This window comes from Ranitomeya imitator, chromosome 6 (assembly GCF_032444005.1).
Source record: "Ranitomeya imitator isolate aRanImi1 chromosome 6, aRanImi1.pri, whole genome shotgun sequence".
NCBI classification, from domain to species: Eukaryota; Metazoa; Chordata; class Amphibia; order Anura; family Dendrobatidae; genus Ranitomeya; species Ranitomeya imitator.
In genome coordinates this window covers 395,950,618-395,969,716 of record NC_091287.1, presented here as the reverse complement: position 1 = coordinate 395,969,716, position 19,099 = coordinate 395,950,618, and the positions used below count along the sequence as shown (strand labels likewise).

The 19,099-nt window shown below is 42.6% G+C and overlaps 1 protein-coding gene across 1 annotated transcript in view; it reads left to right on the top strand.

Annotated features, from left to right (window-relative positions):
• CLUL1 (clusterin like 1) overlaps positions 1-19,099 on the top strand; it is a 72,087-nt gene that overhangs the window by 35,272 nt on the left and 17,716 nt on the right. Inside the window, exons 4-5 of the mRNA XM_069728954.1 lie at positions 10,147-10,320; positions 11,984-12,410. Coding sequence (XP_069585055.1) covers positions 10,147-10,320; positions 11,984-12,410 — 601 coding nt within the window. The remainder of the gene's footprint in view (positions 1-10,146; positions 10,321-11,983; positions 12,411-19,099) is intronic.

Genomic DNA, 19,099 nt, shown 5'->3' with positions numbered 1-19,099 from the left:
TCGGCTTTTATGCTATCTAGCTCTGTATTAAATAAATATATATATATGTCTCACTGAAAGTGCGGCGTCTCATGATTCGAATTATAGGGAACCTGTCACCCCGAAAATCGCGGGTGAGGTAAGTCCACCGGCATCAGGAGCTTATCTGCAGCATTCTGTAATGCTGTAGATAAGCCCCCGATGTTACCTGAAAAAGGAGAAAAAGACGTTAGATTATACTCACCCAGGGGCGGTCCCGCTGGGTGTCTCCGGTCCGCTGCGGCGCCTCCCATCTTCATTACAAGACGTCCTCTTCTGATCTTCAGCCACGGCTCCGGCGCAGGCGTACTTTGCTCTGCCCTGTTGAGGGCAGACAAAGTACTGCAGTGCACAGGCGCCAGGCCTCTGACCTTTCTGGCGCCTGCGCACTGCAGTACTATCCTCTGCCCTCAAGAGGGCAGAGCAAAGTACGCCTGCGCCGGAGCCGTGGCTGAAGATCAGAAGAGGACGTCTTGTAATGAAGATGGGAGGCGCCACAGCGGACCAGAGACACCCATCCGACCTGACCAGCAGCGGGACCGCCCCTGGGTGAGTATAATATAACGTCTTTTTTCTCCTTTTTCAGGTAACATCGGGGGCTTATCTACAGCATTACAGAATGCTGCAGATAAGCCCCTGATGCCGGTGGGCTTACCTCACCCGCGATTTTCGGGGTGACAGGTTCCCTTAAAGGAGCATCTGAAAAATATCCAGAAAGGCCATGCAGAACACCCCCTGTCACGGCATTTTCTAATGAAACATAATAAATCAACCAAGGGAATATTCTTCAGTGGCATCCAACGGGTCCACCAAAACCCTAGGGGTGGCGATTACATTAAAAGCATGTCCAGGGCAGAAACGCAATGGATATTTACCCTGGACAGCCTGGCCCCAAAGGGCTTGAATCATGAAGTGGAACTATTTGCATTTTGATGTAGGCTACCCTGCCTAAACATAGGTGGCCAAACTAAAAGGAAAACCATACAGGACAAACAACGCAAGTTTCAGGCAGAAAGAAATATTCTCTCTCCAGTAGTCCCTCTCTAGGAGTCTTTTTAGGGTGATTTCTTGTAGAGCCTTTATCGAGGCACAGTTTATATATAAAAAGACAATTATAAGATACAGGTATTTTATATATGTATTTATTCCATAGATCTTATTGTGTCTTTGTAAAATAGATTTTGTGGAGTATTATTCAAAGGATGCCCAAGAAAAATAAAGGAAACAACTTTTATCATAATACATCCATTTCTCAGATATTACTGTGAGTCTTCTAAATGATGTTAGGTGACATTTTTAATATGTGTTTTATTTTATTTTATCTTTAATATTTTTAATACATATTTTATATATTTCGTATTCCCAAATAAAATTATGGTTTTAATATACACATATACACATTTATTCATTTATTTATATATTAATTCAGCACACCACGAAATGCATGCGTCTGCCCCATCAAAACAAGCTAAAACATACGTATTCTACTTCAAAGCAAATTCGGGCGCTGTTGTAAATACATAGGTAATTGATGTGGATGTCTTGACACGTGCTTGGAAACCTGGGGTTAATTTGGGGGCGGTGCGTATAGATGGTTAGTTACAATATAAGATAGGGTGAGCCAGGGGAGCGGTAACCCTGAGGAAGAAGCGCGCTGCTCTTCAAAACGCGTTGGTTGTTTCCTCTCCCCTTTTTGAGCACCACAGCGATCCATACTGTAGGTGACGTCACTTGTAGGAGGAGCTTATCGGCCATCTTTTTGCTCCATGCGGTATCCAGGGAACGCTACCGGCCGGAGCTTCCCTGGACTTACAGTGAGGCAAAAAAGTATTTAGTCAGTCACCAATAGTGCAAGTTCCACCACTTAAAAAGATGAGAGGCGTCTGTAATTTACATCATAGGTAGACCTCAACTATGGGAGACAAACTGAGAAAAAAAAATCCAGAAAATCACATTGTCTGTTTTTTTAACATTTTATTTGCATATTATGGTGGAAAATAAGTATTTGGTCAGAAACAAAATTTCATCTCAATACTTTGTAATATATCCTTTGTTGGCAATGACAGAGGTCAAACGTTTTCTGTAAGTCTTCACAAGGTTGCCACGCACTGTTGTTGGTATGTTGGCCCATTCCTCCATGCAGATCTCCTCTAGAGCAGTGATGTTTTTGGCTTTTCGCTTGGCAACACAGACTTTCAACTCCCTCCAAAGGTTTTCTATAGGGTTGAGATCTGGAGACTGGCTAGGCCACTCCAGGACCTTGAAATGCTTCTTACGAAGCCACTCCTTCGTTGCCCTGGCGGTGTGCTTTGGATCATTGTCATGTTGAAAGACCCAGCCACGTTTCATCTTCAATGCCCTTGCTGATGGAAGGAGGTTTGCACTCAAAATCTCACGATACATGGCCCCATTCATTCTTTCATGTACCCGGATCAGTCGTCCTGGCCCCTTTGCAGAGAAACAGCCCCAAAGCATGATGTTTCCACCACCATGCTTTACAGTAGGTATGGTGTTTGATGGATGCAACTCAGTATTCTTTTTCCTCCAAACACGACAAGTTGTGTTTCTACCAAACAGTTCCAGTTTGGTTTCATCAGACCATAGGACATTCTCCCAAAACTCCTCTGGATCATCCAAATGCTCTCTAGCAAACTTCAGACGGGCCCAGACATGTGCTGGCTTAAGCAGTGGGACACGTCTGGCACTGCAGGATCTGAGTCCATGGTGGCGTAGTGTGTTACTTATGGTAGGCCTTGTTACATTGGTCCCAGCTCTCTGCAGTTCATTCACTAGGTCCCCCCGCGTGGTTCTGGGATTTTAGCTCACCGTTCTTGTGATCATTCTGACCCCACGGGGTGGGATTTTGCGTGGAGCCCCAGATCGAGGGAGATTATCAGTGGTCTTGTATGTCTTCCATTTTCTAATTATTGCTCCCACTGTTGATTTCTTCACTCCAAGCTGGTTGGCTATTGCAGATTCAGTCTTCCCAGCCTGGTGCAGGGCTACAATTTTGTTTCTGGCGTCCTTTGACAGCTCTTTGGTCTTCACCATAGTGGAGTTTGGAGTCAGACTGTTTGAGGGTGTGCACAGGTGTCTTTTTATACTGATAACAAGTTTAAACAGGTGCCATTACTACAGGTAATGAGTGGAGGAAAGAGGAGACTCTTAAAGAAGAAGTTACAGGTCTGTGAGAGCCAGAAATCTTGATTGTTTGTTTCTGACCAAATACTTATTTTCCACCATAATATGCAAATAAAATGTTAAAAAAACAGACAATGTGATTTTCTGGATTTTTTTTTCTCAGTTTGTCTCCCATAGTTGAGGTCTACCTATGATGTAAATTACAGACGCCTCTCATCTTTTTAAGTGGTGGAACTTGCACTATTGCTGACTGACTAAATACTTTTTTGCCCCACTGTATACTGCACTCTGCCATATGACACGCACGGTGCCGCAGCCCCGGGTGCACTTACCGGGCAGGTGAACGGATACTCAGCATGGTCCCACATTCAGCTACATCCATCTGATAGAGGTAAGCTGAGGGAGATCGGCACCTGAGTCAAATCCATACATACCGTGTGGCTAGTCTAAGGTTTTTGTTGGTAGATTGTTTACTTGTCACTAGGAATCCACGTGGGGGCCTCTTGGGAATATTTGTCCCCAAGCATTCGATCTAGCTGTTATTCTGTTTGCTTCCTCAAGCGCGGTATCGATTGGTTAAATAGGTGTATATTGATATACAGGGGGGCACTACCCTGGTTGATTCCAGCAGCTGAGGATCGCTAGTTTCAGGGTAAGTGCCAGTGTTACCATTTTACTGAAACCTCCAAGTTAGTTTCCTCAAGTGAGACTCTCTAACCATCAAGTGTGTTGCCTCTTCAAAGAGTTAGGCTGTTATTGAACTGTCTCCTGTATATGCAGATTAATTTAAAGCCAAAGCCAAGAGTTGCTTCAAATCATAAAAATGTCTTAGTCTTTCTTTACATGAGTTTTCAGTTTATGATTACAGATATTGCTTTCAAAAACTGCATCAATAAAGTAAATGTAGAAAACCACATTTATACCCCCAAAAAAATGCCAGGAAAAAGGTGGATTTAAGCAAAAAGCCAAAAACCACTGCATGTGAATGTGACTTGAAAGCGATTTCGATTCAATATTCCTATCATTGCTATTTTTAGAGGATCAGTTTATTGCATTGTTAAGAGCATAATGAGAAGCATGATCACAAGATTAGAATTAATTACACACTCAGACAATCTGTTTATCAAGCGTCTAATTTAAGGAAAAACAACATCTACTTTTTTGTCATTCAGTACATTATCTACATGCAGTAAGTGATGATCCTATTTAGAGTTTAGGTTATTTGTATGTAAATGTCAAAGAAAATGGAGTGTTTATGCACAAGCTGACATTATGATCACAAGTGTTCTTCTACCAGGCAGCTTGTGAGTATTTCAGGATGGATTTCTTGGAGCATATTCTTTTTAAATAGGCAACACAGTCGAATGCTTTAAGCTCTCACAGTTTGATTATTCTTTCCAGTGTAGACGAGTAAAGTAAACAAGAGTTATACAAGAAAATTTATACTGGAATATAGTTTTAAATAAAACATAACATTAACCATACTGTCCTGATGATCGACTTCACTTTTATGCTTCCCACACAACTGTTGACTAAAGGGATTAGCCAGAAATTAAACAAGACCCCCTGTGTGTCTCTCTGGTGGCCCCAATTTATTCACTTGTATAATGTAAGGAATGGGAAATATGTGCACAATCTATATCGCCATTATTTCCTCGCATTTCACATTGATGGCTTGTAATAGTCAAGGCAAAAAGTCAACAAGGACATTTTAAAGGAAATAAAACATTCAATGTGAATACTGAAAAAAGTCTACAAACAGTCGAGAACAGATGTTAGCTTAATGTCAAATTTGCAATGGTTAGGTTTTTGGATTTAAAGGATTAGTACAAGGGCTTCAGACAGACCATGCCATAACATCCGTTTTCTCAACATCTGACTTTGGAAAGCTGCCCCAAATTTTTTGATTTGTATACAAGATGTTGTGATGATAATCTTGGGGGGTTTTGCACCAGTTTTTGCATGAAAAGTGCTCCTTTTATTTTTCTATTAATATATGCCCATAGACACATAAAAACATACACTGTTGAACACTGAGAATTGCAAGACCGAGGAAAAGTAAAAAATTGTAAAATTATGAAAATCATTTGATCAATTGACATTGATGAGGATGATGATGCTAATGGAATGGAAGCAATTAAAAAAAAACTCTATTTTTTCAGTTCCGAGTATGAATGCCATGTGCAGAAATACAAACTTACACGCATTGGCATGCTGTTAATGAGGTTATTAATGAATGTAAGCAAAATATTCTGTCAAGCAAGAATGCACTTCTGCTGCAGGCAGCTCCATTCACTATTGCCAACCATTGATGTCCCATATGTATTCAATGAGAGACAAGTATGGAGACGATGCAGGCCATGGTAGCACATTTAGGTCACACAGGCTACTCACAGTATCAGCGAGCAACATGTGATCTGGCATTGTCGTGTTAAAAAAAATGCTCCTAGAACACTTTAGAGAAATGGCTTGTGGTGACACCGCATTTAATCTGAATTATCTAGACATATTATTTTAGTAGGCTAGAGTTCAAGTGAAAATGACTGTTGGCCCTTATTGTCACTAAACTATTGTCCACTGGCTACCATTTGCTGACTGGCTGCTGATTAGGTATTGTATTGCAGTCCTACTATTGCTCTACAATCTTTGGGAAATAAATGCACAATGTTTGAATGTTTGTTAATATGTCGATGACCCATTGGTGTTTTGCAATATGAAGGACAATCTGTGTGTGTTGTTTGCACACTACTGCAGTGAGGGATGGCCTTCTTCCACCTTCCTCCAAGCCTGCAGTGGAATAACTGAATGAGAAGTTGTGACCTATACAAGGAGGATCTGCCTGTGTTCAGAGAGTCTACATTACAGAAGTCATGGCATCATCACTCCAACTGAAGTAATACAGACCTGCCACATTAGGCCATCGCTGAATCATGGATAAGTTTGGAGAAGGCCAGGACTGGGACCCACCGATCGCCTGGCTCCATGAAGATGTTTGGAGAAGCCAAGGTTGTGATCATTTGATCAACTGGCCTTGTATGGACTCAATGGAGTCATCTTCTTACGCCTGGCGTTACCTCCTCTCTGTGTGTGCCACCAGTGGGTTAGCGCCCCTGGAACTCTGTAATTTGCACTATCTTGGGTATTTGCTTGGGCTGTTCTGCACGCTATTGTGTGTTGGTAGTTCAATAAATTATTGCCACACTGATTTACCCTCATCCTGTGTTGTCTGAGTAGGGTTCTGCCCACAGGGAGAGAACGGGTGTTCAGTGGTATGAGCCCTGGCCTATGCACTCTTTCTACTGACATTCGGGCCAGCGGACGAGAGCACTCACTGACCTCTGAGTCTCCACACTTGGTGGCAGCAAGAGGGATACTACTCAGCCCGGCGGAACTGGGAGAGCTGCAGGGGACTGGTGTTCATAGATACTGTCCATGGCTAAACAACCAGGGAGGCATAGTGATACACCCAGCAGACCATTGATGAGGCATACACAGTAGGTTTCAGATGCCACCATGTCTAACCCTACCAACTCGGCCTTGGGAAGAGGGCCAGAGTGGATGTAAAGCCGCAACAAAAAACAGCAACTGTAGGCACTGTTCCAGCTTTGAAGGAATGAATACAAAACCACCGACATTCAGTCAGATTTGATCAAGGAATTGGTCCGTTGGGATGTCCAGATCATCATGGACATTGATGAAAACTCAGCTGAAGTGGACCCAGAATTAAGCTGCTTGTCTAATCCAGGATCCAGTGGTAGTCTGGAATTGAATACCCAGTCACCAGCAGCCCGAATCCAGGAATTGTTGACTGCATTGGGACCTGGAGACTCAAGTGAGGAGAGGGCTTGTGTTATTGAATCAGTTTTGGGAGTTCCAGTACTCCTACCACCAACACCGGACCCTACCTCCATGATGTCTCACCACCAAGGAAATCATTTTCGCTACAGAGATGTGCCAGTGTTTCATGAGTCCAAAACAGAGGTTGACAAACATCTGCAAGATTTTGAGACTCTAAGGCTGCCGTCACACTAGCAGTATTTGGTCAGTATTTTACATCAGTATCTGTAAGCCAAAACCAGGAGTGGAACAAATAGAGGAAAAGTATAATAGAAACATATGCACCACTTCTGCATTTATCACCCACTCCTGGTTTTGGCTTACAAATACTGATGTAAAATACTGACCAAATACTGCTAGTGTGACGACAGCCTAATGCTAATGCACCAGGTGCCCACAGCTGATTGGGCTAAATACTTGTGGACTTGTTTGACTGGTCGGGCATGGGATGCTTCTCGGTCACTTGGGCCTCAATACTGCCTGGACTATGGAACTATTAGGGACACCCTGCTGGCACGCATATACCATCACCCCTGAGAGATATTGTGCTAAGTTCTGGACATTGTCTTGCCAGGGGGTCTCCTATGTAGAATTTGGCAGTCAACTCCAGTGACACTGCAACTGCTGGCTCGATGGTAGGGCTGCCCACTCTGCTGTTGCCTTTCGGAACGTTATCGTGCTTGAGCAACTTATGGAAAACAGGGCCCCAGAAATTCGAGAGTGGGTAGCCGACCAGAAGACCGACACCCCAGAGCAAGCAGCTCATTTGGCTGATGAGTTTACAGCCAACCAACCCCGCTGGAGGTCCAGTATGCCCACCGATCCCAGAAGACCCATCAACCAAAGATTTGACTGGCCACCAGTCACTCAAGCAGGATTTTCCCGCTTCCCAGAAGAAAACCCACCAGATCAAAGAGTTATTAACAGTACCAGTGATTTGCCTCACCCACGGTGCTGTTATACATGCCAGCTCCTTGATATGTTGCCAAGGATTGCTCCCAGGACCGAGGCCCCATGCCTGGAGCCCATCTGCCGGCAAATCCAGTCAATTCCTGGCAAGATGAGCTATCAGGGTCTGAGGGGCACTACCCCCTGGGATACACCAGCAAAGGATGAAGTGATATACTCTTTTCACACTATATGGCAGATTGACCACCCTACACCAGCCAACCTCCATGGCCACCTACAGCCAGTCAAGGTCAGTGATATCAAGGCCCAGGGACCTTGGAACATTGGGTCTTCCATCACCCTAACCATCCCAGATATTGTACCCCCAGAACACCATTTACCAGGCCGCCAAGTGGTCTTCTCCAGGACTGGGGGTCAGTGCTTGGGAAATGGGCGCATTTTTGTGGACAATTTGCTGGATAATGTACGAGAGGAGCTGGAGGAGTTGTTCTATCGCTATGAGAGGATCGAGCTGAAGAATCATGGGGAGGCGATGCCACACCATTCGCCTTCATCACCTCCCAGTATCCGCAGGAGGCGGAAAATGTCGTGAGTGGAAGCCATGGATACAAGTTCGGTTCTCGTCGTTTACATGTGGAGTGTCATAGGTTAACCAGGAGACCAGGGGGAGGTTAGGGAGGTCTCCACTGGAGGAACGGATCACTTTCTTGATGAACTGAATACAGAGTCCTCATCTCAGAGCTTCCCCCCTAGGGAAGTTGGCAGGATCTAAAAGATGATATGAGAGAAACCAGAGATGTCTGCTATGCTGATGTGCACAAGGATGGCATGGGGATTGTGGAGGTTGTTTGCAAGGACGACATGAAATATGCTTTGAGGAAACTGGATGCTAAAAAGTTTCATTCTCATGTAGGTCAAACCTCTTACATTAGTGTTTCTGCTTAAAGACATGCTAATGGATTGTCCCCGATAATGATGCACAGGATTACAGTGCCTCATTGGCATAAGATTACCTGGGATATGTCAAGATCCAACAACCCTAATTGTAGTAAAAAAAATGTAGTTCACTGCACACTTTAATATAACTCTATTCAGTATATAGGCTTACTGGTATTATCAACTATATAATTGTCTAAGGGTTACTTCCGTCTTTCTGTCCTTCTGTCTGTCTGTCTGTCTTTCTGTCTGTCATGGATATTCATTGGTTGCAGCCTCTGTCTGTCATGGAAATCCAATGGAAGGTGAGGTGAGTGGATCCAGTGGATCGGAAGGTGAGGTGATATGTTTATTTTTTTATTTTTTAACCTGTGACATACGTGGCTGGGCAATATACTACGTAGTTGGGAAATATACTACGTGGCTCTGTGCTGTATACTACGTCGCTGTGCAATATACTACGTGGCTGGGCAATATACTACGTGGCTGGGCAATATGCTACGTAGCTGGGCAATATACTACATCACTGGGCAATATACTACGTAACTGGGCAATATACTACATGGCTGGGCAATATACTACGTGGCTGGGCAATATACTACGTCACTGGGCAATATACTACGTCGCTGGGCAATATACCACGTGGCTGGGCAATATACTACGTAACTGGGCAATATACTATGTGGCTGGGCAATATACTACGTGGCTGGGCAATATACTATGTGGATGGGCAATATACTACGTCACAGGACAATATACTACGTCACAGGACAATATACTACGTGGCTGGGCAATATACTACGTAACTGGGCAATATACTACGTGGCTGGGCAATATACTACGTGGCTGGGCAATATACTATGTGGACATGCATATTCTAGATTACCCGATGCGTTAGGATCGGGCCACCATCTAGTTATAGATCCAAAAATCTTACTGCCATCTCGAGACTGTAAGGACTTTTTTTTCCATTTTATCTCACATTTAGTCTGACATTTAAGTAGCAGCATTGCCTGCTTATTGATCGACTTTTGCAAGTATAGAAAGGTTGAACTTGATGGAGTTTTGCATCCCATTATGTGTCTGTGTATATATTTTGTATGTATGGCAGAAACTTTTCAGATCGGCTCAACAATCATCACTACAGAATATTTAGCCCAAGCTTGTTTTTCATTTGAACATTGATGGGAAATCCTAATACTAAATTATGAGAGCTTTGCAGTTACTTAGCCATTGTTTGTCTTACAATAATATGCAACGAATGATAATAGCTGCATCACTAATAATAAACTGTATTAATAACAGGAGGCTGTGAGGCTCTTTGAGGACATTATTGAAAAGCTGAATGAAGCAGAAATACAATGCAGGCAATCGCTTAATACTGAGTGGGAAGGATGTAAATCTTGTCTTGAATGGTCTTGCATTAAATTCTACGCCAACAGTTGTTCTCATCAGGAATTACAGACATTTGTTGTAAAGGTAAGATCATTATAATATAGCACTGGCAAAAATTAAGAGACCACCACATTAAAACCCTGTCATGGGCAGCACAATCTCCAGACCTGAACCCCATTAAAAACCTCTGGAATGTAATCAAGAGGATGATGGGTAGTCACAAGCCATCAAACAAAGAAGAACTGCTTACATTTTTGCGCTAGGAGCAGTGTGAAAGACTGGTGGAAAGCATGCCAAGACGCATGGACGCTGTGATTAAAAATCATGGTTATTTCACAAAATATTGATTTCTGAACTCTTCCTGAGTTAAAACATTAGTATTGTTGTTTCTAAATGATTATGAGCTTGTTTTCTTTGCATTATTTGAGGTCTGAAAGCACTGTTTGTTTTTTTTATTTTGACCTTTTTTCTTTGTCAGAAAAAAATACAAAATGTATTGCTTGGAAATTCGGAGACATGTTGTCAGAAGCTTATAGAATAAAAGAACAATTTACATTTTACTCAAAAATATACCTATAAAGAGAAAAATCAGACAAACTGAACATTTTGCAGTGGCCTCTTAATTTTTGCCAGAGCTGTATAATCCTCTTCATTGGCCCTTTATCTCTAGCATCTACATGAGCATAATTAAAATGACAGTCCGACTAGCATATATTATATTCATTGCAGTTTGTAAACAATATACCGTAATAAAGAATATTTGTCCATTACATGCTATTGAAAATCATCTATTAGAGACATGACGTTTGCTTCCATGATAAGGTTCCTCCTTAAGTTCAATGTTAAAGTCCAGCTACTCAGATGAGTGCTAATGGATAGCCATGCTCAATTCTTCTCGCCAATCCCAGATCCTCATTTCTTTACTAAGGCATAGTAATCTTGTCTTCAATAAATACTACTCAATACCAATAGTTTTTTCTCTGCTTCTCAGGAAAAACTAGAGCCTCTGCATTAGCATAGCACTAGAGAACAAAGCTTGGAATAGGCAGTAATGATGTAATGGTTTACAAATATAGATGAGTGGGACTCTAGTGGAGCATTCAGGTCAGTGGCTAGACAGGACGCCCTAAAATCCCTTACCTTGTGCAACGCAGCATTTGACTTGTACAGATGGCATCATGCCAACCCTGGCTAATTACAAGCTGCGCTTGGGACAGGTAAGAGATTTGCAGGTGTCCCAGCTAGCCGCCAGGTGCTACTGACCTGGACGCTCTATCAAAGTCCCACGAATTGATCTGATCATCTCAATTTACAATGTATTTGAAACTAGAAGACTACGAAGTCCTATTTTTCTGTACTGCTTCGGACTCCATGGCACAATTATTATCTATCTGTACAAGAAATTATTGGGATAATCCTTTTACGATTTAGCAAAATTAGAGTATATATTGTACTTTGGAGGGCAGTACGGTGCCTCAGTGGTTAGTACTGCAGCCTTGCAGCGCTGGAGTCCTGGGTTCAAATCAAACCAAAGACCACATCTGCAAGGAGTTTGTATGTTCTCCCCGCGTTTGCATGGGTTTCCTCCGGGTTCTCCGGTTTCCCACACTCCAAAAACATACTGATAGGGAATTTAGATTGTGAGCCCCATGGGGGACAGTGATGATCAAGTGTGCAAACTGTAAAGAACTGTGGAATATGTTAGCGCTATATAAAAATAAAGATTATTATTTTTGTTGTTCAACAGTTACTTAAAGAATCCCCATCAATAAGTCTTATTTCTGGAAATACAGAAGAAGAATATAAAAGTGAATACTACATGGCTGCTCAGCCGAGCAAGAAAAAGAGCATGTTCAGTCAGCTGAAGACAGACATTAGCACCCTCTTTAATAAAAGCGTTGCATTTTTTAGAAACTACCATAATGGGTTTAATGAATCATTTCAGAATAATTTTTTTTCTGATTTCAATCAGTTAAATGTCAACAACTCAACTACAATGCCTGACAGGGATCAAGTCATCATCTCAAACTATTTTGAACACTGGGATTTTCCAGGGTTACTTCAAAGTTTATATGAATTTGGACAGTCCGTTTTTGAAATTATGGCTGATGTTTTTGTCATCATGTTCAAAAAGTTCAATGGTGATCTAAATGAAACATATATGCCACTACAAGGTAAGATTTATAGTTTAATAAATTACGTAACTTTACAAATTAGTGTTTACACCAAATGCTGAGGAGAGAAAATCACCCATATCACCTATATACTGCACAGTAATTGGCCTTTCTATTGTGTAGTTATTAAAGGTATCATCAGTGCTCTGCCGGCTGTCAGTCAGTGCCTGGACGTGGTTACAGCTGCCTCCCACTATGTACTGAGCGGTGACTGTGGTCGCATCTCTATGACTTAAAGCCGTCAGAAGCTGCTGGGAGGAATAAAGTTCAGCTCCTCCCGGTAGCCTGGCTGTCACACAGCTGTAGTACGCCATTATCCTGCAGATGTTTTAGATACATGTAGGTAGTTTAATAGCATTTTTTGACATGACAGGTTCCTTTTAAAGTGAATCTGTCACCAGGTTTTCAATGCCTAATCTGAAAGCTTTGCAGTTACTTAGCTGTTCTTTGTCTTCCAATAATAATATGTCTAGCTGTTTATTCATTTATTCTTACTTATGTACACCAGCTATTGAACCTGTTCTAAGCCCAGGTGGCGAGCATTTTTATTGGTACATTTCTGGTGCCATTTTTTTAAAGACACTGTGTCTTTGAATTTACATATAAAGTGTCTTCAATGTAATGGCATTGGATAGCGCGGTATGCACATGCTCTTACTTCGGCGCCAGTAGTATAGTAAAGAAATGTACTACAATGTCAACATAGCAGTGCACATGCGCATCCACAGGGATCATGGCAAAGGGCGGTGCATGCACACTGTTATACTGACGTTGTAGTACATTACTCTAAGAAAATGGCACTGGAGTTAGCACTTGCACATACTGCGCTATCCAGCGCCATTTTATTGAAGACACTGTATGTGCGAATTTTCAGACAGTGTCTTAAAAAATTAGTCCTGCGCCAGTTCATTGAAGCATTGTACTCCAAAATTAAAAGGATCCTGTCATCAGAAATAACGCTATTAACCTGCAGATATGCTGTCCCCCAACCTTTTATATGCTCCCCTATCCTGGTATCTGCTCCCCCATCCTGGAATATGCTCCTCCATCCTGGTATATGCTCCCCCATCCTGGTACGCCATCCTGGAATATGCCCCTTAATTTTAGTATATGCTCCCCCATCTTGGAATATGCACCCCCATCCTGGTCCCTCATCCTGGAATATGCTCCCCCTCCTGGAATATGCTTTCCCATCCTGGTATATGCTCCCACATTCTGGTCTCCCCTTCTGGAATATGCTGCCCCATCCTGGACCCCCATCCTGGAATATGCTCCCCCATTCTGTTTTCCTATACTGGTATATGTTCTCCCATTCTGGTTCCCCATCCTGGAATATGCTCCCCCATCCTAGAATATGCTCCCCATCATGGTATATGCACCCCATCCTGGTATATGCTCTCCCCATCCTGGTATATGCACCCCATCCTGGTATATGCTCCCCAATCCTGGTATATGCTCTCCCATCCTGGTCCCCCAATCCTGGTCCCTCATCCTGTTATATGCTCAATAGATAGATAGACACATAGATACATACAAAAAAAAACCACTCCTACTACTCACCTTTCCCCCGGCGCGGCGCATCGTCTGCATCATTTAAATAAAATGGCGTCAGAGTCAGCGCATGCACATATCCAGCGTCATTTTGTTGAAGACACTGTGTGACGATTTGTCTTTAACAAAATAACAAAATGGCACTTGAGATTGCGCTGTGTAGGAGATGACTTTGACACCACACTCCTCCTCTTGCCTCGCTGGAGATTGTGGTATGTTCTCATGGCACTGAGGGTCGCGTTATGCGGTCAGCCCCTATGTATTCTGCGATCTGTATTCTGTGATCTCTGGCGCCACACTCCTCCATCCTCCTCCCTGTCATCGCTGGATGTTTCCATCCACACTGCGCAGATGCAGTCTATAGAGGCTTCAGACAGAAGGATGCATCCAGTGTTATATTATAAATTTACACACATTATTTTTCTCATTTGAACCGCATCATGTGTCTACCCTATGAACGCCAAAACATCGCATTGTCATGTGTCTCTCTTGGAACTCTTTTTAAAAATGATCCTCTATATAAATGTTTGTGAACCCTGTATATGCATATGGTTTTTGTTTCCTTAAGAAGTGGGCTACATTTCATAAAACTTAGAAAAATGGGAAAAAAAAGTTATTTTACATTATCTCTTGCATTTGATGTTTCTTCATCAGCTGTTAGCGAGGAAACAGACCACAAACTTTTCATGTTTTTAATACTTTTATCTTTACAATGTTTATTGCACAGGTTGTACAATTTTATATTTTGATGTATTTGACTTTTGAAACTCGACAATACCGATTATGTATATTTAAATGTCTACATTTTTAATTGGAGAAAAATTTCTATATTTTTTATACTTAATTTTTATTTATTCTTGAACTTGCGATACTATAGTATTGCAGTATATTGTCAAAATCCTGAGTACCAACACAGCGGTGATGAGACCTTTGGCAGGGAATCGGCTGCTATGACAACCCACCAGTTTCCCTCGATTACATTGTGGTGAGTAAGGGGATGAGGGAATCCTGGAAGGGATGTCCAAGTTGGATTATGCAGGCTAAATTCTGCTGTCAGTAATGACAGTGGCATTTAAGGGGTTAACGGCAGTCAGCAAACACCGATAGCTTCGATGGTGGCTGTTAGAGGCAGATGCCAGATCAGCAGCACAACGGTCATCTGCCCTTAGTAGAGCAGGCTGACCATGTCCATGACCAATGGTCACACTCAAACCAAATCTATGATGGATCTAACCATCATGGAGCTTTTAAGGGTTAAATGATCTATCGGGATTCAAATTCGGTAAATCTAGTTGATTTTACAGGGAAATTTGAATAACAGTGAAGTTATTTGCAGCCAATTAAGTGTTCCTTACTATGGCCTGGGGTGTCTCTAGACACCAGAGCATAATAAATGTAGAAAAGGACTTTCGGATAGTGCGTAGGAACATCAGTTCTAGTTGTGCCAGAAAACCCGCCTGAAGTCAAGAGACCGTAGATGATGAACACGATGGAATAAAGGATAAAAAAAAATGTAGAGGATCAAATGGTGGTCTAGAAGACAGGTTGCCAGTGAGTATTATTATTGTTTTTAACCATTTGCCTGGCCCTCTGCAGTTTAGCAACATGGCAATTGCAGCTGTGATTTTGCCAATTTTCGGAATTTGTGAGGAAAGAATTAAGTAAAAAAAAACAATATTCTGGAATATACACGTTTGTAAAACTTGAGAATTCAATTCCACTAAAATGCATTTGCTCATCTCTATGTAAAAGACTGCATTTCATATTCCACTGTGTCTATCAAAAGGCTAGCAGGAGATCCTTTAACCCCTTTCTGACATCGGGCATAATAGTACGCCGATGTGTGATTCACCCTGTTTGGTGTAGGCAACAATGCTGAGCCCACAGCTTTCTGATATATACAGCTAAGGGCTGTTTTCCACTTGAGAGATACACGTCCGTGTCTCGCATGTGGAAACGAAGCTCTGGCGCCGGCACTCCAGAGCAGAGCATGTGGCTCCATGTGTTGCTATGCAGCTGCACGCTCCGCTCTGAAGTGCCATGTATCTCAAAAGTGGAAAACAGCCCTTACATGTGCCCGCAACAGCCACGGGTAGAATCGCGATCCACCCACGGCTGTTAACTAGTTAAATGCCGCTGTCAATTTCTGACAGCAGCATTTAACTCTCACTAAGCGTGTCATTAATCTCGTCCATCGGTGACCCGTCGCACCTTCTACTGTATGAGCGGTCACGTGGGGCCGCTCATTTACAGTAATGAATATGCGGCTCCACCCCTATGGAAGGTGGAGCCGCATATTCATGATTGTAATGGGCGGCCCACGTGACCGCTCATACAGTAGAAGGTGCGGCCAGGACAGGAAGCAGCGCCAGCCAGCGAGGGAGCCGGGTGAGTATTTTAATAACAGCGGGGGGCGCACAAGGGGTGGGAGGGGGGTGGAGTCATGGATCTTTATTTTAAACACGATTATTCATATCTTCTCTACAGCAAACGCTGCTGCAGGGAAGATATGAATCGCGGCTTCAGCACCAGATGCAGGGGACAGCTCTAAACTTTAGCGCTGTCTCCTGCACGGTGCGTGTGGTACCCAGTGGGCACACGGGCAGCACACGTGTGCCACACTGATGTGCCACAGAAACGCACCGGCATACGGACACGGATAATTCCGGTACTGATTTTTCCGGTACCGGAATTATCTGAACATGTGAGACTGCCCTTAGCATGTAGTGAACATGGTAAAAAAATAACTGTGGAATTGCACTTTTTTTGTAATTTCACCACACTTGGAGTTGTTCAAAAGTATAGCTTGTCCTGCAAAAAACAAGCCCTCATATGGCCATATTGACCAAAAAATAAAAAAGTTATGCCTGGGAAGAAGGGGAACAAAAAACAAAAATGCAAAAACGAAAACACCTCTGGTCGTGAAGGGGTTAAATCTAGGAAGTTGCAATGTGGAGCCCCCATACATCAGACTTGTTTCCCATTTCAATTTTAGAAATCCGAAGGCTAACGATCTAGCCTTTTGCTCTCCATGTGCTTTAGTGACCCGGGCAGACTATGTCCCTGATTGTATTTCAGTGAACCACTTTTGGTAGAAACTCATCATTGTGTACTAGGAACACTGTATGTAAAGGTACCGTTACACTAAACGACTTACCAATGATCATGACCAGCGATACGACCTGGCCGTGATCGTTGGTAAGTCGTTGTGTGGTCGCTGGGGAGCTGTCACACAGCAGGGCTGCACTTAGTAACCAGATATTTACCCTGGTTACCATTGTAAAAGTAAAAAAAAAAAAAAAACTACATACTCACATTCCGATGTCTGTCACGTCCCCCGCCGTCAGCTTCCCGCACTGACTGTGTCAGCACCGGCCGTAAAGCAGAGCACAGCGGTGACGTCACCGCTGTGCTCTGCTTTACGGCCAGCGCTGACAGTCAGTGCAGGGAAGCTGACGGCGGGGGACGTGACAGACATCGGAATGTGAGTATGTACTGTTTTTTTTTTTACTTTTACAATGGTAACCAGGGTAAATATCGGGTTACTAAGTGCGGCCCTGCGGTCACAAAAACACTGAACTTTAGGAAGGCAAAGTTTGACCAGCTTAGAGATGAGGACAATATCCTCAGAAATAAGAATACAGATAATAAATGGGAAATGTTTAAGAACATCCTAAATAGGCAGTGTAAGCGGTTTATACCTTGTGGGAATAAAAGGACTAGAAATAGGAAAAACCCAATGTGGCTAAACAAAGAAGTAAGACAGGCAATTCACAGTAAAAAGAAAGCATTTGCACTACTAAAGCAGGATAGCACCATTGAAGCTCTAAAAAACTATAGGGAGAAAAATACTTTATCTAAAAAAACTAATTAAAGCTGCCAAAAAGGAAACAGAGAAGCACATTGCTAAGGAGAGTAAAACTAATCCCAAACTGTTCTTCAACTATATCAATAGTAAAAGAATAAAAACTGAAAATGTAGGCCCCTTAAAAAATAGTGAGGAAAGAATGGTTGTAGATGATGAGGAAAAAGCTAACATATTAAACACCTTCTTCTCCACGGTATTCACGGTGGAAAATGAAATGCTAGGTGAAATCCCAAGAAACACTGAAAACCCTATATTAAGGGTCACCAATCTAACCCAAGAAGAGGTGCGAAACCGGCTAAATAAGATCAAAATAGATAAATCTCCGGGTCCGGATGGCATACACCCACGAGTACTAAGAGAACTAAGTAATGTAATAGATAAACCATTATTTCTTATTTTTAGGGACTCTATAGTGACGGGGTCTGTTCCGCAGGACTGGCGCATAGCAAATGTGGTGCCAATATTCAAAAAGGGCTCTAAAAGTGAACCTGGAAATTATAGGCCAGTAAGTCTAACCTCTATTGTTGGTAAAATATTTGAAGGGTTTCTGAGGGATGTTATTCTGGATTATCTCAATGAGAATAACTGTTTAACTCCATATCAGCATGGGTTTATGAGAAATAGCTCCTGTCAAACCAATCTAATCAGTTTTTATGAAGAGGTAAGCTATAGGCTGGACCACGCTGAGTCATTGGACGTGGTATATCTCGATTTTTCCAAAGCGTTTGATACCGTGCCGCACAAGAGGTTGGTACACAAAATGAGAATGCTTGGTCTGGGGGAAAATGTGTGTAAATGGGTTAGTAACTGGCTTAGTGATAGAAAGCAGAGGGTGGTTATAAATGGTATAGTCTCTAACTGGGTCGCTGTGACCAGTGGGGTACCGCAGGGGTCAGTATTGGGACCTGTTCTCTTCAACATATTCATTAATGATCTGGTAGAAGGTTTACACAGTAAAATATCGATATTTGCAGATGATACAAAACTATGTAAAGCAGTTAATACAAGAGAAGATAGTATTCTGCTACAGATGGATCTGGATAAGTTGGAAACTTGGGCTGAAAGGTGGCAGATGAGGTTTAACAATGATAAATGTAAGGTTATACACATGGGAAGAAGGAATCAATATCACCATTACACACTGAATGGGAAACCACTGGGTAAATCTGACAGGGAGAAGGACTTGGGGATCCTAGTTAATGATAAACTTACCTGGAGCAGCCAGTGCCAGGCAGCAGCTGCCAAGGCAAACAGGATCATGGGGTGCATTA